Raw genomic sequence first — 27,712 nt, 5'->3', positions numbered from 1 at the left:
AAGGCAACATAGATGACATTACTCCTGATTCTTGCCACTTCCCCCTCTGTGGAGAGGATATCATGCCAAACACAATTACAAAAAATACATATTTTTGCAGCTGTGCTTATCAGCAGAGGTACATAACTGGTAGAACACGACTTTGAGACATTTTTACAACTGGTTTGGAGCTGCTCTTCAATTTGGCAAACACCCACTACATCCAGCAGCTATGATTTCAGCATCATCTGTGGGGTGCAGTAACGAGCAGGGTGAACCTGGGTGATTCTAAAAAAATGAAATTTTGTTAGAATAAGTGCTGTTTGGTGCATCATTTGCCGTTCATGGCACATTTTCCAGATGACAATAACAATTCCTCAAAACATCTTAAATTACGTTCTGCCTGGTATGTGCCTTTGCTGATAAGCAAGGTAACAATAAACTGCCAGGTTTTAAAATGCAGCTTGGCGAGATATTTTCTCCACACAGGAGAGGAAGGGTATGTATTAGAGCCAACACAACGCATGACATGATGCTGAAGTAATGTGTTTTTTTAATTCTTTTTTTAATGATGACCATTTATGGATACAGCCATTGCATATCTGACGCACACTGTCATCCACAACAGAGCAGATCCACAACAGTTTCTCCAGACATGAGCCAGCTCCTGGTTCAAAAGAAGTTCATTTGTCTCTGAAGTGTTGACTGTTTGCTGGTTCTCGTCCTGCTGCCTCTGCAGACAAAGACACTTCAGGCTATTTGGGAGCAGGAGTGTGTGTGTGTGTGTGTGTGTGTGTATGCGTGTGTGAGCCCAGGTCAAAATTTGGTGATGGCGGAGGCGATGTTCTCCAAGGCGGATCGAGCCTCGGAGGAGGGGAAAGCCTGGATGGCCTCCAGAGCCTTGTTGCCATGGTAACAGCATAAGTCCACCGCTGAGCTCACGCCTTTCTCAGACTTAACTGCTGCCAAAAGCTGTCAGGGGATGAAAACACACGTTAGTTTGTCACGTCAGTGTCACTCCTGTTACTATCAGCTGTCAACACAACAAACTGTTAAGAGCCAGGGAAAGTTAGCGCACTCTTAAAGTAAGAACTGGATTGTACAGAAGCACGGCATTTCTGCTAATGACAGAAAACACATTGTAACACAATCATGTATTTGCATGCAGCCCCTGGTACCACTGGAGGCAGCTTACCACATTTAACTACAAGGGAAACATTTCATGCTCATCACTGTGAGTTATATTTAAAAAATTGGCAGGCCTTCTCTGTTGATGAGCAGGGACATGCGATTTTATTTTTCTGTAGGTTCTACCCAGGCAGCTCTCCTGCCTTTTCAGAAGCAGTCAAAGCATGGACATTAAAATGTCTTGCCCACCCAGCAATGTCGCTGGTGTTTGTGATGACTTTTGAAAGTCTGTCCTGTATGTTACAACGTGTCTGCTTGCGTTTGTAAATTATTTGAATTCCAATATGATTTTTGTTATGAAATGTAATTTCAATTACACTATTTGATCATTTGAAAAACTATATGGCCTTGGATGTGCGTGCGCACGTGCGCGCACACAACACACACACACACACACACACACACACACACACACACACACACACACACACACACACACACACACACACACACACACACACAACCTGTACATTCATACATGAGGAAGTGGAAAACATCAAGTCAAATCAGCCACAGCCAACAGCTTAAGAATACAGACTGAGTGAATTTGGGCGTCTCCTTGTGCCTTAGTGCTGGTGTGTTGGGACATCTTTTTGCTGAGGGCGTTTTACCTCATGAATTCTGAAGGTGGAAAGCCCCGCAGGCCTTCCATCTATAAAAAAATTTTGCTGGTGTCGAACTTGGCATCACCCTGGCCGCTTATTTAATTTAGAAAAGATTATTTTTCACTCACATTTCACACCATGTTAAACTTTTGTTTTGTTGCATGCAGCAGGCCCTTGTTTTCTTCTTTTTCTTTTTTTAGTTTAAGCCATTTTTACTCGCTGACTTAATGATACAGAAAGTTCTTTACCACAATTAATGAAGCTGTCATTTGTGTCTATACTTATCAAGCCCCAAAGTGCTGAATATTAAATAAATAAATCAGACTCGATGAAAAAAATAATCATATAAATAAGTAAAACTGAAATAGACAAACTAACCAATAAATTGTGAAACAGTAAACTCATTATGACAAAATGCAATGCAGTTTTTTTTCCATTTCAGACAAAAGTGTGTCACCCTCACTTCTTTCATGTAGTCAGATGTTCTTATATTATTAGTGCAAAATATTAAAGCCTTCAAATAATATTCCCTTCTACCCAGTCTGCACTCTCCTTCTCCCGCAATGATCAATTTTACAGCTGGAAAATCTGTTTGCTGAAAAGTGACTTTTTGGGGATGCTTTCTAATTAGGGATGAAAGACTAATAGACTGAATGCAAATCAGTATAAAATGGGAGTTTCTGTAAACATTTATGGTTATTTATCAGAGTTAATGGGATGAAAGCACATGCTAAATCATGTAGACAATTTGTAGATGGCAGAAACGTACACAAAGTACTTCTAATTATGCCCCATTATATCCCATCTTTGTGCTGAATCAAAGCAAAGTTTTACGCTCCAAGGTCTTTCTTTTTCCTCCCCAAAAATTCATCCCTCCCTCTGTCCTCCTCTCAGCTTTCCTACTCGTGTCCCCTCATCTCTCCTTCCCTTCAAACTTCTCCCCATGTCCCCTTTTCGACAGGTCTGCTGAAGGAGATTCTCTCACAATGCCACTGTCTCAGAGCCTCAGTGTCTCCTCCACAAATAGGCCTCAGTAACTAATCCTTCCTGCTCTGGTTTCAGACGGGACCAGATAACCCCCCCCAACACCATCAGACCCCTCCTCTGTAGCTTCAGTCTCTCCTTGCACCCCTTTCGGCCCCCCTCTTCCCTCACACAGTGACTTTGGAAAGCTCATTTCTCAACTCAGATATAGGTTACAGTGAAAAGACGTCCTGTTTCTCTTTGATGGCTCAATCAGATGCCGCACCAGTAAGTAAACAAGTGAAAACAACAAGATCAAACAATGAAAAATTGAACTATCTTACTGAGTAACACGAAGGCAACAGAGGCTGCTACATTGGGTAAGAGCACAGTATTTGTGTAACATTGTGAAGTACAGAGTTCATAGCTCAGTGAAGAGGCAGATTCTGTACAGAGGAATACATAAACCAGTGGGCTTACCTTCGAGTAATCCAGTTGGTTTCTCTGTGTTTTTACCTTGTAGAAAAGAGAGTAATTATCAGTTCAGATAAGTTTCCAATGTTGCCTTAACATCATGATCTAACTATTTATTAATATTATTTATTAATAATATTATTTAAGAAGGTACCCGTTGATTAAACTGAAGAACATTTAAACTGCTCTAAGCACAGATCTTCTAAACAGATCTTAATAATCTTAAAAAAGTAAGGAACACCGTACTTCATCCTGCTGCCACAGTACATCACAAAAATCTAATAAATTATTTTACTCAAGACGAAAAGTTTAACTAAGAATGCAGAGAAGTGCAATATTATATATAAAGATATTTATTTTATATAAATCAATCAATCAATCAATCAATCAATCAATCAATCAAGGCCTTACTCCATTTTCCATATTTGTGTGTTTAAGGCCAAAATGTGTTGAAAGTCCAACACATTAAAAGTGTTGAAAATACAGTTTATCCCGAGGTGGATGTGAACATCTGTAACAAATGTCACCCTGATCCATCCAATACTTTTAACTTACTTTTAATTTAATGCCAAATATGTCAACCTCATGGTGGTGCTAGAGGAAAAGTCAGGGATCACCAAAGTAAGCAGTTTCATCCTCTGGGGTCCATGATTGTCTCTAGCAAATTTCATGACAATCCATCAAATAGTTGAGTTGTTTTCAGTCTAAAAAAAAGTGGTGGACAGGCTGACACATGCCATTATACTATGAGTACTAACTCAGCAATTTGATGCATGTAACACAGTCAGAAATACCAGTGACTGAACTCCATTCCATGAAACAAAACAAAATGAATGTAGCTGCTGCAGTGGTGTCATAGACCAATCATACCTCCTGCAGCTGTTGATTCCATCTCTCCCGGCCAACGATCTGACGGTGGAAAACCACCGGGGCGGTACTCAAGCTGAACGACACCGGCTCTCCTATGCTGCTCTTCACAAACGGCTGCAGGTCAGAGTTCAGCTACAGAAGGGAGAGCACATTTTGTCAATCAGGCTGAGATTCTACTTTGAAACCAATTAAAGTGACCCAATGGTGAACATGTGAACAGGTGAGCGTGCATTCGGCCTACCTACACTCTGAGTGACCCTGTTAATGAGCAGCATGATGAACGGTCTGGTGAAACGCACAGCTAGCCTGATGAGGACGGTTCCTCCTTCAAAGACCTAATTTCAGTTTCCTCCCATGCTGAGATTCCCTGTAGCCACTGAGGCCTGCAGACAGGCAGCTACAGGGAGCCACAGCAGGAGAGGAGGTACTAACACAGCACTGTGAGTGGGAGCATTATGAAGGACTTTTAGGCTAGCACCAATAAGATTCATGCCTCTGAACCTTGAAACATGTTTTAGCATCTGCATTATCTGGTGCATTAAGACACTAATTTTAACTTGGCACAAGTCAACCTTCCTCCTCATTCCACATTTCTGTACGTTTGTCTCTGATGTGAGAATAATGAGACACTGAGGCATATAAATGAAATGTACTGGAAGGACTATATCCAAAAACTTGCACTTTAGTGCAAATATATCCACATGTCCTCTCTTTCTATCAAATCAGCCACGGTGTGAAGACTTTGAGCAAAAGAAGGTAAAAGGCCAATTATTCACTCAGGCAGAAGAGGAAAAGTTCAAACCTAAGACTGTATCAAAGCTCCTGAAAACTTGGTTTCAAAGCCTTAGTACTGTATTGTACTGTAGAGATAAAAAACAATTCTGGAAATGATGACAAAGTGAGGGTTGTATTATATTCAACTTTACATTTATATATACACAACAGCAGATAATGGTTTTGAATTGAGAGAGTAATGATGTAACACTGGCTCCAACAGAGAGTGCTGCACTATCGGCTGTTTGTAGCCTTAATGTTGCAAGACTAGCGAGTCTCTTCAAGTCCCTTTATAGATTTAATCAGCTCTAAAAGTGTTTAGTTAGCTTTGTGTTACCTAGAGGAGTGTCTTTCATTTTGTTGTTATCTTGTCTTAAATTCAGGCCAAAATGGCATTTCAATCAACAACAATCATCAATCAACATGTTAAAGTTGAGGAAAAACAACCCTAAATGAATATTTATTATGACTTTAATACTAAATAACAGCAGTTTGTTTCATCAGGACTGTGTGGCGGTGGTTTGATAAAACATTGATGTAAATGTTGCTTCACTCTGATTGGTGTACAGAAATATGTGACATCACAATTTTACAACTGATCCCCGCCCACTTCAATCCAGTGAGAAAAGTACAAAAACATACATTTCTCAGAAAAATCTGAGAAATGTCTAATGTGAAATAAGCAAAACAGTTCCAATTTTGGCAGAATAATGTGTGTCCCTGTAGTTCCCCATTAATCTAAGAAGGAAACAAAAAAAAAGTTTTCAGAGCCTTTAAACCACAACATTCAGCTGTGATTATCTCAGATGTAGCCCACTGGTGTGGCAGTTGACCTTCATTGATTTATCCTCCAGAGACCAACTTCACTGGTACTTGCTGTGTGGTTCGGTGTGACGCTCAGATTAAACTTACCTTGTGGCCCAGTGATATGTGCCTGCCGTACTTGTAGGCCAATCTTTGGCACTCCTTGTCGTGTTTGGCGAGCTCCATCGCCCCTTGACAGCTCTTGGCCAGCAGTGCCCCGTGGGACAGGAACGTCTGATCCTCCCATGTCGCCACGTTGACGCCATCGGTGAGACTATTCTCCTGTAGAGCAAACAGAGGCAGAGACAGCGTGGGCCTGAGGTCTCACTGCTTCTGTGTACAACTTCAAACTGTACACCTCAGAACTCCTCTATCAAAACAACCCCTCCTCGCTCTGTGATTTTATTTTTCAGTATGTAACAGCAAAACAGCAGCACAGGGACCCAATGCCAGAGCAGGAAAAACACTCTGGTAGCTCTGCAAACACTCTGAATATGTTCTTTTATGTCCACAAATGAGTCCAACATTAAAACACTATAAACACCACATGTATTACGAGGTTAAATAGACCATCTCTGTAGGTATTGGTGAAGTTTCGCCAGGATAATAGAGGAAAATCTCCATTGTGAGAGGCTTTTAACTGAAACTTTGTCTGAAGTACATGGTGACATTATTCTGAACACTACTGCAGAACCTAAAACCACAGTACATTTAAGGGAAACTCTTGCTCACTGGTACCTGACGGCAGTATGTGAACTACACCTTGGCTTTCGAGGGAGCTCACTTGTTCTTACAGGGGTGGTTGCCTCCCTCAAGAGAGGACTGATTGACTCGCATTATGCTGACTACAAAACTGAGCAACTGATGCAAAGAATCGGCATGCAGGCTGAGTGGGACTAAGAAAGTTTGGGGTTTTATTCTCTGCGTTTTGAGTTAAATTGTGCCGCTACACGCTTCAGTGTTGATGGCAAACACAGCATGCATGCCAGTATCTTTATAAAAGTTAATTAGATCACCTTCATGCATGAATCATACACTGTTATTAGCCTAATTGTACATATGATTTATGATGATGAAGATACAGAAAGAAATGCATGGCAAAAATAGCATATTGTTAGTATTTTAAACCCCCCAAAATTTCTCATATCATGTTTTCAGGAGAGCTCATGTCTTATTAAAAGGAGTCAAGCTCCCGCTGGCTCCCCTGTAGTTCTCACCCTGCCTGACGGCACTGTGGTCCGTCTGAATTCAGAAAGACTCTTTTGAATTCCTTATTTATCAACTTATCAGTTAGTCAGCTAGAAGCGCCTAGAGTCAGAAACAACGCAGTAATTATCACAAAGCAGTACACAACTGTACACAGTGGGAACCAACTTCCTTATTATCTAAACTCATTTAATTTGTCTGTCCCCACCTTGTCAGTGACACTCAGGCCCATAGGTTCCTACTGAAGGATGTAATTCATTAAGAACTGATCAAAAATATATAGTTTTATTTTATAAAAAGGTGCAGTATTTTCTTTAAAAACCTGAGCACCTTAGTTTCGAGCAAATATGACTCAAACAGAAGGAAAATGTGCATTTGTTGGGGACTATTTTCAGGGGCGGATAAATCCACATTTAATGCTCTGAGTATTTCCAGCAGCAGGATTTCATCCAGTGCAACAGTGTGGGTTGTTGGTGGTTTTTTTGGACAACAATGGAGTTCTACGGCACAGAGGAAGAAGATATATCCTAAACTTAGTAGGTTAGTAGGATTAATTAATGTCTTTTGGTGTTCTATGGTTTGAATTCATCTTGTAACACTGTCATTATGTATGATGTATGCCATAAATTTGAATTTGCCTTGCCTTTATTTTTCGTCTCAAGTCATCAACTCCTTTTGCATCACTGTTTTCAAATTGACTCCAGGATATTTTAATTTACCTTTTTTTTTGTGTGTATGATGTATTCTGTCATGGTTTTTCCTAAACCCTTATCACAGCTTGTTTAACTGCCCCACATCAAAGTTGGACTATGGAAGAAGAATAGATGCTTTACCTCAGTATTATTGGAATTCTCATGGTAGATTCCTTCAACTAAATCACCGATGGCACTCGAGATCAGTTCAACAACCTGTCAAAAGAAAAAACAAAACAAAAAAACATTTAGGTTGAACTTAAAACCTTTTTGCATCATCAGAAGATCAGAGTTTCACACTATCCTTTGTTATCTGTTGAACTGAAAAGGCAAAGTTAAATGATGTGTTTGATCTGCACAACAGTCAACATGTCCATCAACAGCCACATGTCCTGTTGAAGTGTCCTTGGACTCGGGCACTGAACCGATAACCTACACCCTCATTATAAATCACTCCGGCTAACAGCATCTACAATGTAGATGTAAATGAGGTTGATCAAAACTGACACGCTACTCAGTTCATCCGTGACATTTGTAATTAAAAACCACAATTTCCCCTGATTGAAGCACGGACTAACAGCCCTCTCATATGAACAGCTGGTTGGCTGAATAAATCAGAGGTGAGACGAGGGTCGGAAACCAGGTGAACTGCCGCAAACTCAGCTGCTCATTATCAGGCCACGGGGGAGCTCCTGTTGATTTCATAAAGCAGATCCAGACTGGCCTTCATTCATTATACTTTGTATTTATAGAGAAGTCCAGTCGATAGAGACGGATCAGGTGTCTGTCCTGTCTGAGGGGCTGAAACGGAGCTAAAAGGCAGATGGTGAGACCAAATAAGACTGTGTCCAGAGAGCAGAGGGGTTAACAAGGTTTTGGAGTGATGATCTGGCGTTGGGGGTCTCCTTGCTCTCCTTTTTCTCCACAAATTACCCAAAGACTTATTTCACTTTGTGCCTTTGAGCACTGCAACTTTGTATTATTAATCTGTTGATGCTTACAGTATCTATATATTAGTGGTTCTCTGCAGAAGTGGTACAGAAATATTAAAATGAAAATTGGAAAATGACCAAGAACCACTTCTTCTATGACCATGCTATAGACTCTTTCCAGCACAAGTTAATCAATATACTGTACAAGAAAGAAGTTGATGCTTTTGGGAAACTGACATTAGAGAATATTGAACTTTCTATCTTCAAATATTTGACTCTTGTCACATAGTGCCGTGTTGAGGTCTGAGCAGTTTGTTTAAGACTGCAGTTGCCCATTTCCTCTTACAGGGGGCATGCATGACTACATTTTAGCTTACAGACACACCACCGGCCCTTTATCAGGCACCAAATGAGAGGCTGCATCTTTTCAAATAATTATTCAAAGTCTGGATCTAATGAATGAGTAAAATTCTGAAGTCGATCTTGCCGTCCTTCATTCACAGCCACAGAACAGTCCCGGACAGAGGAGCGGAGGCCACGCCTGTACAGTTCAGATGAATGAGGTTAAATTTAGAGCTCCTTCAGCTCATCCCAGACATCCTTGGTTCATCAGAAAAGTCTGGTGACGCTGGCTGCTCCGTCAGCCTCGCAGTGCCCTTTGGGTAACTGAATCCACCGGGGGAAAATATTGAGGAAACCTGAGCTTCGCCCACAGACCTGGAAGGACAATGTGCCTACAGTATTACCAGATGTGGTGTCTCTGCCTGCCTTGGGAAGTGGGGGCCAGTGGGGGTCTTTTTTTGGAAAGTATCAGATAAGCTCTCCCCCTGCCTCCCCCTTACTCCATTCCCAAATCCAGCCAGATCGTGTTTTGCCGACAGGTCTGCGAGGGGGGAGAAACCGGAGCTCCACGGTGAGATTACTTTACAGTTTATACAAGTAGCGGCATAGGTTTCCTCTCAAGGCCACGACACATAATCTCACATCGGTCTCACTGCCTTAAAAGAAAAAAAAGGCTGGTTTATGAGAAAAACTTCGAAAGCTGCAAGAAGTGCTCATCTGTCACCCTGTGTTAAAAAGATGCGGTACAATGACCACACACAAGCTGCAGGAAAAGAAAGGGGAGACAATCCGCTGTTTAGCAGCCTGTCAGTTTTTATACCAGACTCAAACTGCCCTCAGCTTAACACACTTTGAAGCTGTTACAGAGTTATAAATATCAGACAATTAGCAGATTTTAATGAGAGAAAAGGCAATAGTTTACAGCCTTTATTGCATTTGCCTAAGGGTAATTCTAAGTTTAAAACTGAAACAATAACAATCCTAAGGAGCTAAAACGAGGTTGGATGCAGCGTTTAAAAGGGCATTCCACCGGTCAGTTTAATCATCATTAGATCTAGTTACATAATGTCTTCCATGCCTTGCAAGGAAGATATTTTGAAAAAATAACCCTGTTGATGTCATCTTGGGAGATGGGAGGGTCTAATGAAAAAGCCTTTCCTGTTGCCTCACGGGAAATGTAGGATCCAGTGTTTTTGGAGCTTAACCCACACTAAAGACTAGTAGTCAGGATATCTTGGCCTTTGCTGTTTTGATTTTGACCATTCTTATTTCACACCCGACCAAACACAATGGAAGTGTTAATCTTCCCTTAACTTCGGCAGATAGACACAAAGGTTGATCAAGTTGAGTGAATCTGTACAGAAATTCACTCACTTCTTTACATCTTAAATGAACAAAAATTTAGAAAAACAGAAAGTCATCAACTCAAGGTCCACTTATTTGTTAATTTTGGAACTTTTGACCATACCACAGTGTCTATATCAGTTTGTATCAAGTTTGCTAGGTTGTCATGGAACTGTAGGTGTTGTGAGCACCTTGAAGACTAGGACTTCTCGTCCATGTTGGCTAGATTTAGTGGACTGTAGCGGTGAAGTTGCAGATTGCAACCATTTGAATACAGCTCAGCCTTCCAAGCATGTAGGAGAAACTATGGTGAAACACACGAAAGGTCCTATCTAGAGCCAGTGTTTGGTTTGTCCCTTCTAGGCTACTGTATAAACATGGCAGTTCAATATGATGGACACCATAGAAGAGGACCCTCCCTTTGTAGACAAAAAAGTTTAATTCTAAGTTAACAAAAACAAAACTATTCTTGTTCTCGGGTGATTATACCAAATGAAAACATACCTATGAATATTATATTCCATCTCTGCCAATAGAGACTCTTAAATGTATTCTTGCTGTTTCCAAGGTTAAGAAAAACCTCAAGAAAATGATCGGCTGCACAAATAGATCCATTCTTCTTGAGGTCGATGGTTCATATCATAACATATAAGCCTGAATTTGCCTTCATTTTACAAGAATCTAATTTTCAAGATTTGAATGATTTTTGAGATAAAATCCCATTCACAGTTGTTTTCTTTCATCCAGATCAAAGAAAACTGTGGCATATTTTCAATTATAAACCAGGGCCCAAAGTCAACATGAACTCACAAACAGGAGGTGAAGTGAACAGAACTTTGGTAACCTACTGTATCATTCCCACCAGTTTAAAAACTTTGGTCAAAACCAATCCCATTCCTGTAACTTTAGCTCAGCCTGATAGACTCTTCATTCCTGTTTGCAATAATCTAATTTCCCTCCTGTCCATAAACCAGTGAAGAACAGCTGCACAAAAACCCAGCTGAATATGAGCAATAGTGCGTGCTGTGGTTTGCCCTCGGTTCGTTTTGTTTTGCTAACCTTTTCAAACATGAGTAACTGCTGGCTATCGGATGTCCATCTCCTTATTACCCTTAAAAACTTCCACTTTGCGGACATTTCCTGTGGTTGCTTCAGATTACATTCACACTCCTTATAAACAGCTAAACAGCATTGCAGGTTTTTTTTTTTTTTGGGGCAATAGTTTAAAGCATTGCTGTGCGGTGCTTTAATCTGACCGGCATTGTTCTCACCTTGATGATGAACCACACTAAAGGAACAGATGCTCCAAACCTTCAAGTCAACCAGTGCCAACTAGCTTGGTGTGAATGTACACGTAATGTGATTAAGTCATCAGCAGATCTGCAATCATTTTATTCTCAGTGTGTTTTTCCATCTTCCAGGAAAACAACAATATCAATTCCATTACTGCAATTTGTAGCTTAGCCACACAGTGACAATTATCTCTCATAGCACTGTTCCTAATGAAAGTCAGTTAGCACTGTAAAGGAAATGCCACACCTTTAGACTTATATTTGATTTATAAAGGAAATGTTAGTTCCTTATAACTCCTGCTATGTTTACTGTACAATAACTGCCATGGAAACCACTTACATCATATTTGGGGAGGGTGTTTCTTGGCTGTCCTAGAGCAGACATAAAGCCAGACTGACTGTGCTGAATAAGAAGAGGCAGGGAAGGCGATAAGGTCTAGTCTGGCACGAGGGGGGGGAAGAATGGTTATTTTGATCCACTCAGGCAACCGCATTCTGACAGAACGGCGTGGTGACAGCATCTGTCAGCGAGGGGTTACCGGGCTACGTAGAAGATATGATCTGTGGTGCACTTACAAGACCACCACCACACACGTCCAAAACTGAAAACTCAATAAGAAGGATTCCCATGGTGTATAAGTGTATGGCGTCTCCTGACCACATTCTCTACCATACAAAACAGGCTGAAGACCATCAAATATAGAAGCTTGTATGTAACTAACTGGTATGAGATTCTGTGAATTCCAGATCATGAGAGGTTTTTGGGAAAAACAGTGAGTATCGGGGTGATATTCACCATGGCTGAACAGAAAAGCAAACAGGGCCACCTACAGAGTCACAAAGTCAACGTACCATAACATCACATCCAAAGAAAAGACCTTGCAGTAGCACCAACAACATTGGTTCCCAAATTTTCTGACTTGTGACCCAAGCCAAATAACGTCTGCTTGACTTGTAACCCCTAAACACAGCTTGCAAGCAGCTTATTCAAATACTGACGTAAATTGATTTTAGAGACCTACCGAATTAAAACTCACCAGTATTTTACAAGAAGAAAATGTTTGTACTGGCAATTTTCTTGTTGGAAGGGTACCTTTAATGTTTGTCCCATCGTTTAAAGCAATACGTTAAGTTAAGAGCTGTTATTTCCGTAGGTCGACTTAAAAAAACGTGTACAGCTGTGTCGATCTCATTCACACTCATCACCATTTTTGTTGCTATTTCATTCATGCTAGCCAGCTATATAGGAAGATAACGTTCCCTTTCTTAATCCTACCTATTGTTTCTAACAATTAACCGATCAGTGGAATCTATGGACCACACTGTTTAAATGAAAAATTATCTTAGGCAAGTGCAGTCTGAAAACTTCACATGATGCCTACTCAGCACCACTAATTCAGACAAAATAAACATGAGAATATTGCTACTAAATGTTGTTCTACTCCATTAGTGAATAGGACATTTGCATTGCAGTTACTCTGCTTTTGGAAAAATAAGGAAAATACCACTCAAAAATCAATAATATTCCATGATCAATGGGAACTCTGCAATATATAATCATTGCAGGCATAAGATGTTGAATTTAGGCGTGGTATGAGTAAGAGAAAAGATGTAGGGAAAAAGACCGACACTAGTGTGTGGAGCTGTGACTACCACTGGGAGCTCATAATAAGACAGCAGTGTTTCTCATTAATATCACTTATGTCAGGTCAGATATTTCACAGGGGTACAGTTTGTTGCTGTCAGAGAGGGTACCTTAGTGTTATCCAGTTGAGCTAGGCCGGTACAAGCGTTAGCAAGCAGGAAGTCACCACTCAGGACGGCCATCTTATTCCCAAACTGCATGTCCTTCAGTGGGCCGTCTGAATCCGTCCACTCATTCAGATTGACTATCCCACGATGCACCAGGAACGCCGTGTGGATCAACTCAGTGATTTCTGCCAAATTCCTCTGGCTATGAAAGGGGGGAAAAAAGGATACATTTAAAAATCACAGCTTTTTTTGCCAACAGCTTTTAAGAGAGGCGTTCCAGGGACTTGACAGTTAGAGAGCTTTTTGACAGAAACCTTTTCATTGTCTTTATGCTGCCGAAAGCTTCAGGTTTGGCTCATTCGCAGCATCACATACAGGTGTTCTGACCACAAAGGAACCAATCAAAACAAAGGATTGTTGCATGACATCTGTCAAGCAAAAGGGAAAAACATCTATTTAGTCAACAAAACTGTAATATTCAGATTGTGGAGTCTTGTTTTTCATTTAACTAAAATACACAACACTGCTCCAAACAAAGACGGTTGGGACCATCACAGTTCATTCAAGGGCTATCTGAAGTATTTACTGACTAGACAACTTAAAAGAAGAAATTACTGTGCATCTTAAAAATTAAAGAGATCTACATGTACAATTTGGTTTAAAACCCTTTCGAGTTAAAATCAGCACACTCGAGGGCATAAACCGGCAGATATGTCAGACATCTTGCTGAACAGCATGTCAGGGGTTGTGTTAAAAAAAGAAATTAAACTTATCATTAGCAAATAACAGCCATTCTTGATTATGAGAGAAAAGACATAAAAGTGGTATTTGAATAGAGCCTTTCAGAGCAGCCTTAGGGAGGATATAATCAAATGTTGATTCAGCCATTGGTGGGGGATAATTAGGCCCCTCTCCATATGGAAGGAGCTCGCCACGCTGCGACAGGAGGGATCTATCCAGACAGGGTTGGGTGCGCTGATAGCCACTTACGACCTTCTTTCAGCCGCTGTGAGAACCTGATGAGCCAGTCGTCTGCCTTGCGCTCAAACCCTTCCCTATACACACACACACACTCTAACACACACACAAGTATCTTGTAGCCAGGTAATTGCCGTGTTCGACGTCGGCGTGGAAAAGATGTGATTAAAATTCAATAATGTCATCTATTTCGCCTCTCAATCACACCCATTGTCTGGTTGGTTTCTCTGCTCGGTGACGCAGAGCAACAACACAGTCGCCCCGAATGAGAGTTAATAAGTTCAGGATTTAAATAAAGGGAAATTAACAGATTGACAGTCGTGTTCTCAAGGTGCCTCGGAGTGATGGCTACGCTCAACAGGTTTCAAGAGGAGAACTCATTGTTCCAACAAGAGGAACATGACAAAGAGCGGTGGCTGATTTCAGGTCATAAAAATAACATTTTAAATTCCAAGGTCAGCTGTACGGTGACTGTTTGCCTGGTTGTTTAACTTGAGCACAAAAAAACTAAAATGAATAAATAATATCTGATAAATCTGTCATCTGCTCATGCTTTTGGCTTCACATCAGTGCGGCGATCCGTCAAGGTGGAAAACACTGTTACTGCAGGTATAACAAGTTAAACAGGACCATCTGTGTCTTTATCAGCCATCATGTTATGTCTAATAAATGTCAGAAAGAGCTTTTATCAATGAACACACTGACAATGAGATGACAGCAGTCCTTTCAATGCTCACATGCATGTAAAAACACAAAATATAGCCACTCATATACACAAGTTAGGATTACGTCAATTAATCATTTGTGTATAATGGCTAAGACATTGAGGTCTGATATAATTGAGTTTCCTCGCTGACCACACCTCATGAATGTTTGACGATATATACATATACACAGAAGCTGAAGCTGACTGTGGTCGTTATTGATCCTAATAAATATTCTACAATGAAATACAGACCTGTATCAATTAATGAGTACTCCTTCGATTTAGCATTGCACTACATAACATTCTCAGAATGGACAGTCTTTCAGACAAACAAAAGGTCAAAATCAATGCAACAGAAGCAGCGATATCGTTATTTTTATTTCACAAATTCTTCTGTCTTGAAAGAACCTGGCGCCTTTACCCAAAATGCAACTAGACCACCAACATTTGGGCTGGAGATGTGTGTGTGTTATGCTAGTAGTGGCTAATGTAGCTTTCTAACTACAGATCCCCAAAAAAATGTTCCCTCTCAAACTTGTAGTCTTCAGCCCCAACCAACTGACTCAATCACTTGACGCAGTTTATTATATTTAACAACAACAAAAGGCTTTATAAAAAAAAATCCGATATGCAGTAGCACTCCCCAACAACTGTACAGAGACTGTAGAGTGTAAAATCGGTAGAGTTTATTTGTTATTTCTTTATTTTTTTCAGAGAAGAAGTGGGCTATAAGGACACAATCCTCTATATTCTACAATATCAATATACTATATTGTGATATAGTAAACTGAAACTGATAATAGAAAAGAAATGTCTCTTTTTCACAAATCCACCAAATGAAATACCTGATAAATCAAGTTACTTGAAGGGCAAAAATCATAAAAATGTAATATTGCCATAAAGCAGTAACAACAATAGATTTTCAACATTCTTTAATTTTATAAACTACTATTGCCATGCCCTAGGGTAAATGGTTTTGGAATCTAATTATTTCAAATTGTTAATTTTAAAGTAGTGAACAATGGCATAAAGTACAGCCTCCAAAAACCCAAATCAGTCGAACCCTGGTGCATTCACATCCCAAAGCAGTGCCTCCAATCGAGCCGTCATGATCAGTAGCAGTGGAGCTTAGGGAGGAAAAAGGGGGACAAGGGGGCCGGTGTATAAATAGCTTTGGTGCCCAGTTGCATAGCAACCGATGCCATCTTGCTGAGGTGTAACGCCCCTCACCACGCCCCTTGTCCTGACTGTTCTGTTCCATTTTCCTCCCTCCGCAGTCTGCCTCGCCATCAAATACAGGCTTGCAGATCTGAGTGCGTCCCTGTGTGTGATTTAAAGAGGTGGCCTGTCCATCAGACGGGCTGCGTGATGTGTTCAGTAGCATGGCTTTCATTTGTCACAAAGAATTAAGAGGTGTGGTGTGTACAAGTGGGACTATGTGCGATTGTGTGCGTGTTTCTATCTATCTATCTATCTATCTATCTATCTATCTATCTATCTATCTATCTATCTATCTATCTATCTATCTATCTATCTATCATGGCGGTGCTTTGGTGAATCATCAGTGTCAGGCAGCAGAGTGGGAAATGTTTTACAAATGCTGCCTGTCAGGAGGGAGGAGACCATCCCCCGGAGGTTTCAATCACCCCCCCCATCCAAACCCGCCCCACCCCGACTCCCTCCATCCTTCCATCTCTTCCATCAGAGGTGCTAATGAGCCCAGGAGAGGCGGGGGGATTGCTGGGGGGAGAGAAAGAGAGAGCAAGATAGTGCAAATGAGGTGATCAAGTCATGCTGTGAGTGCGTGTGTTTGGGTTTGGACTATCCATCACACATGAGTGAGGGAATGCTGCATGTTGGAGTCAGTGATCCAGTGTCACAGTGATGTAGGCGCCAGGTCGTGACATGAGGTGAGTGCGCAATAACGCGGCGTGTAGTGAGACACAACCTGCCGACACAGCGTGGCCTAACAGCCTGAAAAGGACCGGACTTGGGCGCTTCCACGGTGCCCAGGTTATTGCAATTTGTTCTAATATTAGGATGTTTCTGCACAGACACGGCTCCACTACACACATGTGCCTTGTGCCAGGTAGCAGTAAGAAAGAAGCCTTTCAGGCACCCAGCGCACAGCCACGCCAAACACAGCAGTCACTTCTGGAAACAACTTGGCACGCACCCACATCCCTGTTGTGAGCTGCATGCTGGTAGTCAAAGTGTGTGAGAAAGCCAGAGAGGACCTTGGGGTGCTACCTGAAACATTTTAACGGCAATACATTAATAGCACATTTAACATTTGAATAAATAAAGATATATTGTACTTTGATACATCTATTCCATAAATTTCATAAAGCAATTTCCTTTCATCTATGCTATAAGAAGACTCCACAAGCACTCTACCCGCTCTGTGAGGCTGTGATGCTCCCCGCTGAGGTGTCTAAACTGTTTGATAGACCAAAGTTGAAGTGTGGTGTAAGAATAAAAAAAAAAAAAAACTGGATAAGTAAATGTTTTGATCTTACACTGGATGAAAAGTCAAGGGATCACCAGTCAGTAGGATTAATCATTCAGGCACCATGAATGTCTATACAACATTTAATAGAAGGTACTTACAGTTGTTGAGATATTACTATCAGAACCAAAGTGGTGGACCAAGAGACTGACTGACACTGCCATCAGCTGAGTCACAACACTATTAGCATATGTAGTGCGATGTATGTAAGCCCATATGGGCTGGGGACAATATCGCGCAGGACACTCAAACAAACAATCAATCAATCAATCAATCAATCAATCAATCAATCAATCATGTGCAATACATACATATACCATATCCATACAGCCACAATAATGATAATACTTTCAGGCTGGTGTATTTTAGCTTCTATTGCAAGAACTGCGAGATAAACTGAAGGTCTTTTGCATGCAAACATTCATTAGGTGAAACTGCTGTTTGGGTAATGGTCGCTTTGTGTTCAATAACTATAACCCGTAAGGTAATTTTGTAATTTAAGTTTTTCATCCTGGTATATCTCCTTATTATATAAATATCTAGCATTTTGAATGTAAAGGAGCAACTGCAGGGTGGCCACCAAATGGGGCTACTGAAGGGACTTTTTGAAAAGTTTTAGCTAAAATCTAAATATAACCAAATAAAATCCCATTTTCTAACTGTGGCTGTTTTGGCCCCACATTCCATCATATTCGCAAGATGATGTAGTGCTTCATTTACAGGAATTGATATGGACGATAACCACAGAGGACAAGCTAGAATTACCTGACACAAGGATTTTATTTCACTATTTATCCTTCAGCAGCCATGTAACAGGGACAAAAGTGGCATCCTCTTTCTTGGTCTGCTTGCCATGCACATTTATGGCTCTACAATGCAATGTTACACATGTTTACTGCCGATGGTTTTCTCCCAAGCAGCACATACAGGGAATGAGAATGGAAATATGTGGAAGCCAGAAGTGTGTGGTCACACAGATTAACTAATAGCTGTGGATTTGAATCACCAGACTGGTTTTAATGTATTAATCCACAGCAATTGCTTGGTGGAAACTGCGGATTCATATGGCCATAATTCCTAAGTCAACGCTCTTTGACTGTGATTAAAGTTGGTAGCACATTAAAGAAATTCCTCAAGGGCATAATGTCTTTTATATGTTTTCCCAATTAGCTCCCTAGTTACCACAAAAGCAATAGCAACCGATTACATTTTTCACACTTTGCGAGGCTTTAGGGAATTTCCTGCACAGAAGGAAGAATTATCAGTGCAGCCGGCTGATGTTGACACTTGCACCATCTAGAGCTGTAAATTTAAACAAGTAGAAGTGTTCAGGGAGTGTAACAGATGTCAGGGAGTGTAAGAAACATCAACAAACCAAAAGCAAAGCCAGAAGAGCAGCTTACTGGATAGTCGATGCTTAAATTGACATTAAGTTGCTCTAATGGGCAAAGCTGCTGTGCATGAACATAGACTCAAACCAATGTCAAATAATGCAAACCCAGTCCCAGTCAGTAACTTCCGGTGATTTACCTAGGGTAGATGCCGCTGACCATGTCCTGACCTAGAAGGTCGGAGGCTGCGTGGCTTGGCCCGGCGGCTTTTGACAAGAGCAGGACGATCAGTCCCCTCATCTGAAGGTTGTTCTTACTGTCGTAGACAAAGCCCCTGCAAAGAAACACCAATAGTAGATTAAAAAGAAAAACAGGCACATATCAAAAGCTTGTCAACTGCATACTTTAAGTAATAATTAGGTGAACATGGTCCAAAAACTCTGTAGGGAAAACTTTTTTTGTAGTTTAACTCAAAAAAACTTAAAGCATTAGGCTTTACAAAATGCCACAATATGGTATATAGTCCAATCTTGCCAAGCAGCAACAGGTTTTTTTTTTTAAATGGGCAACATGTAGCATTTATGTTTCCAACATCCTTCCTTAAACCCTGCTGCCTTCTATTGTGAGGAGACTGATTCCAGGTACACCTGCTCCCACTGCCACACTTTACCCTGTTTTAATGAGCAATGTTTGAGAACCAGTAACAGCTTGCAAACAGCCAGTATGCATAGTTGAAACTATGTGTTTTGAATAGCAGGAGGGAAATTCCACGGGCCAACATATTTCTCCAAAGTAAGACTCTTCCTCCTTTGTGCTGTAAGGCAGACCAGAGTATGAGATGCAGAGCAAAGAATGTCAGAGCCTGCTAATCCTCATGGTTGGTTATAATAGTGTTTGACAAATAATGTGTGTATCAATGATTGGTGTAAAAATGTAACACAAAACATCTTTAAAAAGGTGCTAGTGGAAACAGGCTGTTAGGCTTTGTAGGCTTTACATATTATCACATTTAAAATCAGTATGACAAACATGTTCATTTTCACATCCAGCAGACAACAGAGGACCACAATTGTTCATTTGGGGCCATCGTACAGTCACTGCCGTTTAGCTCTGGTTTGGTCTCCACCAACTGCTGAGGGAAACATCTGACTCTGCTCAGTGCTCCACTGTGTTCACTGGCTTGGTGCTAACATAGGCTGCTATTTGGTGCTGACAGGTAACGTATGATGGTTTACCAGAAGCATTTTCTTTCCTGCTGCAGTTGGAAACTATACTGATGAGAACGGTGAGACTGAACCAAAACAGAGTTAAAAGGCGCTGAAATGTTACATAGAGGGAGGGAAACTGCATAGTCGGCTACTTTTGCTCAGTGGGATCATCACTATGAACGATCCCGTTCACATTACAATTAGTCATTTGAGCCATTGGTAATATAGGAATATTGATTATAGCAGCTTTAAAGGTGTTTGTATTACTTCTGTTTCCATTATGAATGAAAAGAAAAAAATGCACAGGGCCATTTAGTTATACACACACACACAGACTATACAGTAGTAGCTTAATCCTACACATTGGCTTGATACTATTTGATCTTCAGGTCATGGGAATTTATTATAAACCAGTTCAATGCTGCTGGAAAAAGAATGAAACAAAAACAGCAAAAAGACCATCGCAACCTGGTGGACAAAAAATGCTGGAGGATTTTTGTTGTGCATGGTAGAAAACATAACAGGAATATAACTGATCAGTTTTGCTGCAGGACTGTAGGTTTCTTTTGGGTTTGAGGAGGGGAGGGAGCAACAACCTTCTGACACATTCACAGAAACGCACACATACCCACAAAGACACACACGGAGCCCAGTGGTAGCAGCCTGCGTGGTGGGCAGATTAAATATCTTTTTACTCTCCCCAGGGAGCGGTTAGACAGAGCACCTCTAATCCTGTCCCTATGGGAGCCCCTTGTGCCATGAATCACGCTCTCGTTAGGGGCTCCGAGGCAGACAAGCGACCACGCCCCCCTCCGCTCGATGCCCAGACACCGGCCTCACCAGCCCACCACCAGCCCCGAGCCCCCATCTCCACCCCCACCCTCTCTGACCCACCCCTGCACCACAGGGGGAGGTGGAGGAACCCGAGACAGAGAGTGGATGTGAGAGATAAAGCATGAAGAGAGGGAGGAGACAGAGAGGGATGGAGGGAATAGGGGCCAGACTGAAATGAGAATGGAAGAAAAGATGACAGAAGAAATACATTAGAGATTCACAGTGTTCTGGTACTGAACGGAGCAAAAATACACATACCCTGAAGCTTTGTCCCTTCCCAAAAACACATAAAACACCTCACACTGCTTTTCAAAAAAAAAAAGAAAAAATTATTTACGACACAGCTAATATTATGTAGGGTTGTCTGTCATCATAGCTCATGAGATTTATTTACGGTCACTCTAGTTTGTTACTCAGTTGGAAAATAGGGACTAGTATGGCGTTCTGATAAACGTAGACGCATTACCCACTGAATAGAAAAACGGCTAGAGAGTAAAAATTATGAAGCAGCTCTCCTCTTGGGGAGTCCGGGCAAGCCAGTGGCCTGAGGGTGGCAGATGATTAATATTTATGTCACTATCCACACCAGCATACATCAATCAATCACAACCGCCCTCCCGCAAAGGGGTGGGGCAAGAATGATGTGGAAAAAGAGAGATAGTGAGGGCTACAGAGAGGGAGAGAGGGAGCGGAAAGAGAGAAATGGGCTGCTGTCATTTTAAAGGGTTGTGAACAGGTCACCACGCCTTCCACTCTGCAATTGCAGCGCAGGAATTCAGGAACTTTAGCCGGCGTATGCAGGGGCTGGAATTAATGCATGCAAATGTATGAGCGCACATGTGTGGTGTCATATTGATCCCCTGTCTGCCCCCCCCCAACCACCAAAGTACTGAATGAATGTGTCCAATACCTGCATTTCTCTTAAGGGCAGAATGCATGCAGTGTGCACACCAGATGCCTTTATAGATTGATTATAGATGATCTTATGTTTATTTCAAATCCCAGGATATGATTCTAATTCCAAAAAGCCTTGTGTGCAGCAGGTAGGTATGGGAACGTGCCTCTTCCCTTGAAAACAACAATAAAACATGAAGTTGGCAGAGCAAAAGGATCCAACTAGAGCTGCAACGATTAGTCAACTAGTCTTTAACCACTACCAGCACTATGGAGCGATGTTTTTATGAGTGGCTCCTTGTTTTGTTTGTATTGTGGGTATGGTGCACATGCAGGAAGGATGATGCGGGTGATGCGATACACATTTGCACCAGTGATTTTAAATGATAACACTGATTGACAGGTGGTAATGTGCCAGGAAACGCTGCAATGCATCGGCACAAGACAGGGAAGAAGACTGCTAGCTTGTGAACATGGATGTAAACAACTCAGATTTAAAATATTTAACTATTTTATGAGGAAGACAATGCATTCAATATATTTAATAGAACTTTTCACTAAATATAAACTAACCTTGTGTTTGTAAAGAAGAAAGTTCCACAGGACACCTTTAATTATGATATATTTTACAGTTTACCATTCAAAAAATTAAGTGTTTGATCAGATTTGAATGACAGTGGTCTGCCAACAGAGGCAAGCACCAGATTCGGATTAAAATATTGCTTAACCCTGATTGGGGCTTGGAAGTACGTGACATTACGCCTTTCCAAATGAACCCTGCTCAGTTTAAACCAGTGAGAAGAGCGCTGAGAAAAACACACATAACATTTGTATTTTTTAGATTGGATTATGATTGTCATTTTAGGAAATTTTAATGAGCTAATTGAATTGTTTTCAGGAAAAAAAAACATAAAAGAGACTAATTCCATTCATTCATGCCCACACAGTAGTGGAAATGTGCAGGGTAGTCCATTAAAACTAATCTTAATGGTCATTGTATTGATCAGGATATTGAAGATAAAGCTTGGGATTACAAAAAAAGGTGAGAAAACAGTAAGGAAATACTAGTGTAAGTCAAACTCTCAAGGACTGTCCTTAAAGCAAGTAAAGTTTCTTCTGCTGGGCCGCAGTCCCCTCGCTGTGTAACTCCAGACTTTGGGGCAAAGTTAGCTGAGCTGCAGTTTTTGAGAATGAAAGGAAAGGAAAAACCGAAACCCAACTCCACGAGGGTCTGCCTGTCTGCTATTGTGGATATTTTTATCTGCCGCGCGTCTAAGGCGGAGACACAGTGGGAAATACGAACCAGCCAACCCAAGCTGACAGTGAGGAGTCAGACTGTCAAGAGGTCTGCTTCCCCCCCCCTCACCACCCCCACCCACTGCTACAACACCCAAATGGATTGTCATATCAGATTTAGGTGTATAGGTTATTACACCCTTGGGCTCCTGTTTCCAACACACCCGTCTGCATGGCGGGATTGAGTTTGAGGACTCTCTCTTCTTGTTCTCTTTCCTTGGGTCTCGAAGTTCCTGATTTCTTTGATAGAACATAAGAAAGCTCAGGCAACTCCTTTGACAAAGTGATGGGATAATATCTGGAAGATGTGACCTGTTTTAGCTCCTCCTTCATTACCACACAATTGTGGCTTTGCAGTTGCATCACAAATCAGCTCTATTGGAGCAAATATAGCTAAAAACTTCAATTAACAACCTGAGCTTTTATTTGCTCCAAACAACCTAAACTCAACCTGCCTGTATTTGGGACAGGCCTTTATTCATTTGGCACAAAACTCTTGCTGAGCAAAGATGAGAAATACTATCAAATTGTTTATTTCAACCAGTATAAATATTACTTGTATAAACATTAGGCTATAGAATGACATATCAATTATGAATCATGAATTTGATCACTTGATATTTTGGTGCTTATGGTTTCTGTAAAATGAACTGAACGACTGAATTGTGGAAAATTTAACTGTTCTAACGATGTGTGGCATCCATATTGATAAAAGTTTAAAAAACTCGCTCAGGTGGGCAACCCGGTGGGCTTTAAGAGGTTTCATATATCCAAAGACCTATAAAATCCAGACCAGGCCTCTAATTGAGACCAGTGTTTATTTGTCTAAACGTGTAGCCATACCAGGCTAGTAAAGGAGACCTGCTTCCAGTTGGGACCCTGCTCTTAATTGAAGTTTGAATAATTATGATATGCCTGGTACGGCCATAGGTCTGTTTGGGGACATCTAATCCAGTTGATTTCTACCCAAAAAGCGCCGACTGTGAACAAGTAAATTATTTTTTGCCCTTGTGTGCAGGACGAATCAGTGTACAGTATTTCACTTAATAATTATTTACTTCAGAGAAAAAGAAACAGGATTCATCAGTCCTACAGAATATGCTTACACACTTGTATAGTTTAAGCATATTCATGTCTCTTTGGTGAATCTTTGTTTTAATTCTTCTCTGAAAGTGAATCATGCATGCAAGGACAAACCAATTCCTGACTTTGCATTTTCTGGCTTTAATTAACATTTCTACATGGACCAAAATCAGTGCAAATAAGCTCCTGACGTTCTCTTACAATGTCAGGCTAGTGGCCCCACCCATCCCCCACTCTCAGTATCTGCTGAACTGTTACTTTGTGGCTGTCTAGATGGAGTTATTCATTGCTTCTTTCTTTCTTGGTACTCTTTTCCAGTAAACTTGTTGCCTACTGACGTGGTTATTGTCGATATCATACGATGTGTTGCAACTTCTCATCATGGCAGTTGACACAGTGTGGCTATGCAAGTATTTTCATGACATTTAGAGGTGCGTTTGTTAAAGGTTCTCAGTGTCTCCATGAGTGGGTCCCTGTTTTGTTTGTTGACGCACGTGGGTGACGTGGTACATACTACTGCCAATGGTCCCACACATAACATTTCACTCATTAAATGGTGGCGGTAACACACCAAGATACGAAGCAATGTGCCTGAAAAAGCAGGGAAGAAGAAGAAGACTGCAAGCTAGCAAAACAATTCTGGATTCAAAATACTTCCAAAATACATGAAACACATTTGTTAGAGCTCAGGAATACACATAATGAGAAAAACTGAATATTAATATAACTTCTGCTTGTTTACAAGAAAACTCTGCAATCGTCCTTCAATACCACAACATCCACAAGTATCAAATGAAAACGCAAAGACATAACAAGAAAGCAGTCGGCTTAACAAATCTGGTCCATTCAGTCGGGATCAAAACTTCTTTTATTCTAGCACACTTGCTTTTTACCCTTTGAAGGAACGACGCTAAACGCTTTCAGATCCCATAACTCTGAAGTAACTGCATCTATCCCAAGTGACAAGTTTGTCGAATCAATTAAATGCTTCAGTAGTCTAGTGAGAGTGTACAAATCAAAGCTAAGGGAACAATAATATTTGATTAACACTACAAGGATAGACGGTAATGCTGACTAAGAGTGCTGTTATGAAATAATTAAGTTTGTTGTTATGAGAATTCCCAGGGGAATGGTTTCCACAATAAAATATCATCTCTTTTCTCCACGTGTGGCTGTGAGGAAACAAACATGTCAGGATCTGTTGCTCCACCTTGTCTCACAAAAACCATGCAGTTTCACTCCACTCTCCATCTGTGCTAAACTCCCCTCAGCATCCTACACACACCAAGGAAATCTGGGAGTGTGATGCATGTAGACTCCTTTGTAGATGGTTATTACAAAAGAAATACACCAAAATAGCATCAGATAGCTATCCATAGAGACACCAATCACTGACAATGCTGCTCGACTGAAGAAAAACTATTGATTGCAAACAATTGTTGTTTACCCACATGTCTATGGGATGATGAAAGGGGATACTCTGAATGCAGGTGGGCTCAAGTGTGTTTATATGCGTGTCTCTTGTAAGACAGCAAAGACATCAGTGCTGCCAAGTGACCTGCTTTCAGTTTGTTTTATTTTATAAAATTGTGGCTGATCAGTGATTTTCATGTAAGCTACTCTTCACATAAAGCCACATATAAATGATGACTACATGAGAGGAAGAAACTGGAGTTAGCTCTGATATTGATGGAAGGAGTAATATGTAGGGTAGGGTTTGTTCCCTTTGATACTCTTGTTCAGTGGCACTGGTTTTATTCCTCCAGGCAGAGCGACTGAAATAACAACATCAGTTCATCTTCTGTCTTTGAAGCTTTGCTGACAGACACAGTCGGGTTATTTTGCCAGATTTTTGAATATAGTTTGGTTTGGCGTTTGCTCCATGCAGAATAAAGGTCTAAGTCAGAGGTCAGAGGACACATGGGTCATTTGAGCAGGGTTACCTTGCAGTGTTGAGTAAAGGGTGTCGAGTCCCGACCAGCTTCCTGACGTGCATGGCAACATTACTGAATTCATCACTGAGCAGGCAGCGGAGACTCATGAAGGAGGTCGGATACCCGACGATCTTCTCTGCGTCGGAGACCACTTTAGTCCAGTCTGAAGGTCCTGAGCTGGAGAACAGACTCAGCGTCCTCTGTCCCCGGCAGGACAGAGCCCTGTGGGACAGCCGCGACCATGTAGCTGGAAGCATTTTCTCTCTGACTCTAATGTTTTTCTAGTTTGTGACTTTAAGTGCCATTCAGGTACTCGCCACCATCTTTAAATTCTCTCACCAGACTCAGCCGCTAGCGCTGTGACATGTCCGCAAACAGTGGCACACCCGTGTTGTTTATAAAGACGTATAATGTGCTATTCTAAAAGGTCCAACATAATGACACTGTATGAATAACTAGCTATGTTTCACAACACACGACCTGACACTGTGAGCCGCCATCTTGAAACACGTAATACGTTACGTCGAGAAACGTAATGACGTTCGTTGGTCGGTCACATTCCGATACGCCCCGTTCTGAGGAGAGCACTTCCGGCTGAACTCCATTAGAAGTCAGATAGTTTTCCATTGCTTTGTTTCCTTGCAGCAGCAGCAGCAGCTCCACACTGATAGAATAAAATACACCTTTACTCTCCGGGGCTTCATGCAGCAAGAAAAAGATTTACAAAGCGTCACTTTAGCTAAGTCAAATATAAACTTCTACAGCTGGGTCACATCTGGTCCACCACTGGAAACAATGGCACAATGTGATTGTGGAAATACCAAGTGTGTTAATTCTTCTTCTTTTAGAAATCTCTCCAGTTGTGAAGCATTGAAAACATTAATTCGCCACCAACAACCAGGGGACACCCACAGGGGCCAGTCCCGGTCCAGTACCTGTAGCTCCCTCAAATCTTACTACTGACTTCAATGAGATGAAAATTATGAAAATTTTAAATGTTTATATTTTCCTGGTAAATTACCTGATATAAAGCTGTAAATATTAAGAAATATATAATTTTTAAGTTTAAATCTGTTTAAACCACTAAATGTGTCCATTAAAAAGGCATTTACTAAATTATGTTTGATTCTGTTAGACTTAGACTTAGACTTCTCTTTATTGATCCTTTTGGGATGACTCCTGCAAGGAAAAGTTGATTAGCCTTAAAAATAAACTGTAAGTTAATACAACATTTCAGAGATGGGCTGACATAAAGATTATTGCTTGAATTGTTAGTGTTGGTAATACATGAAGATATAGGCCCAATAATGTAAACCTAAGCAAAATATAAAATGTAAATTTAGCTGCAGGCTATCCAGGAGGGGATTGATATAAAAAAGTACCAGCGGTCTCAAACAGCATCTATGGTACAGTAATGTAAGGGTCCATCTGCTTTGCATTTGCTGTGGATGTTATTATTCTCACATTTGCAACACCAACCTGTGATTTGATCCATTTGTAATGTTTGATCATTGGAGAACATCACTTGTGGTTTTCTTCAGTTACTGTAGGAGACCTTAATGTAATGTAATGTTAATTTTTATTGTGATCTTTTTCTGATAGATGAAGAGTCAGCACTGCATCAAAGTTTGGTTTTAATTTAACTGACGCTGAAACATCAGTTACATTTTCTCACTGCTTTTGTCAAATAATTCTAAATTACAGGGACAGCTGCATGTTTCA

At 41.0% G+C, this 27,712-nt stretch overlaps 1 protein-coding gene across 1 annotated transcript; it reads right to left on the bottom strand.

Annotated features, from left to right (window-relative positions):
- Positions 1-515: 515 nt before the first annotated feature.
- pdss2 (prenyl (decaprenyl) diphosphate synthase, subunit 2) lies at positions 516-26,504 on the bottom strand. The gene is made up of 8 exons (XM_051392307.1): positions 26,000-26,504; positions 18,941-19,075; positions 13,221-13,419; positions 7,697-7,771; positions 5,766-5,939; positions 4,080-4,211; positions 3,216-3,251; positions 516-951 (listed from the first exon to the last, which is right to left on the bottom strand). The coding sequence occupies exons 1-8, from the start codon at positions 26,245-26,247 to the stop codon at positions 796-798; spliced, it is 1,155 nt and encodes a 384-aa protein (XP_051248267.1). The 5' UTR covers positions 26,248-26,504; the 3' UTR covers positions 516-795.
- Between the last annotated feature and the right edge of the window lie 1,208 nt (positions 26,505-27,712).

Source organism: Dicentrarchus labrax, unplaced genomic scaffold (genome assembly GCF_905237075.1).
Source record: "Dicentrarchus labrax unplaced genomic scaffold, dlabrax2021, whole genome shotgun sequence".
Lineage (NCBI taxonomy): Eukaryota > Metazoa > Chordata > Actinopteri > Moronidae > Dicentrarchus > Dicentrarchus labrax.
This window is presented reverse-complemented; position numbering and strand designations above follow the sequence as displayed.

Excerpts from the sequence above, each read along its gene's own strand:
- pdss2 (XM_051392307.1), bottom strand. The coding sequence starts at position 26,247 with ATGCTTCCAGCTACATGGTCGCGGCTGTCCCACAGGGCTCTGTCCTGC. Across the intron at positions 5,940-7,696 it reads AGAATTCCAATAATACTGAG|GAGAATAGTCTCACCGATGG; the intron begins GTAAAGCATCTA and ends TTTGCTCTACAG. Across the intron at positions 4,212-5,765 it reads ACATATCACTGGGCCACAAG|CTGAACTCTGACCTGCAGCC; the intron begins GTAAGTTTAATC and ends TCCCTTCTGTAG.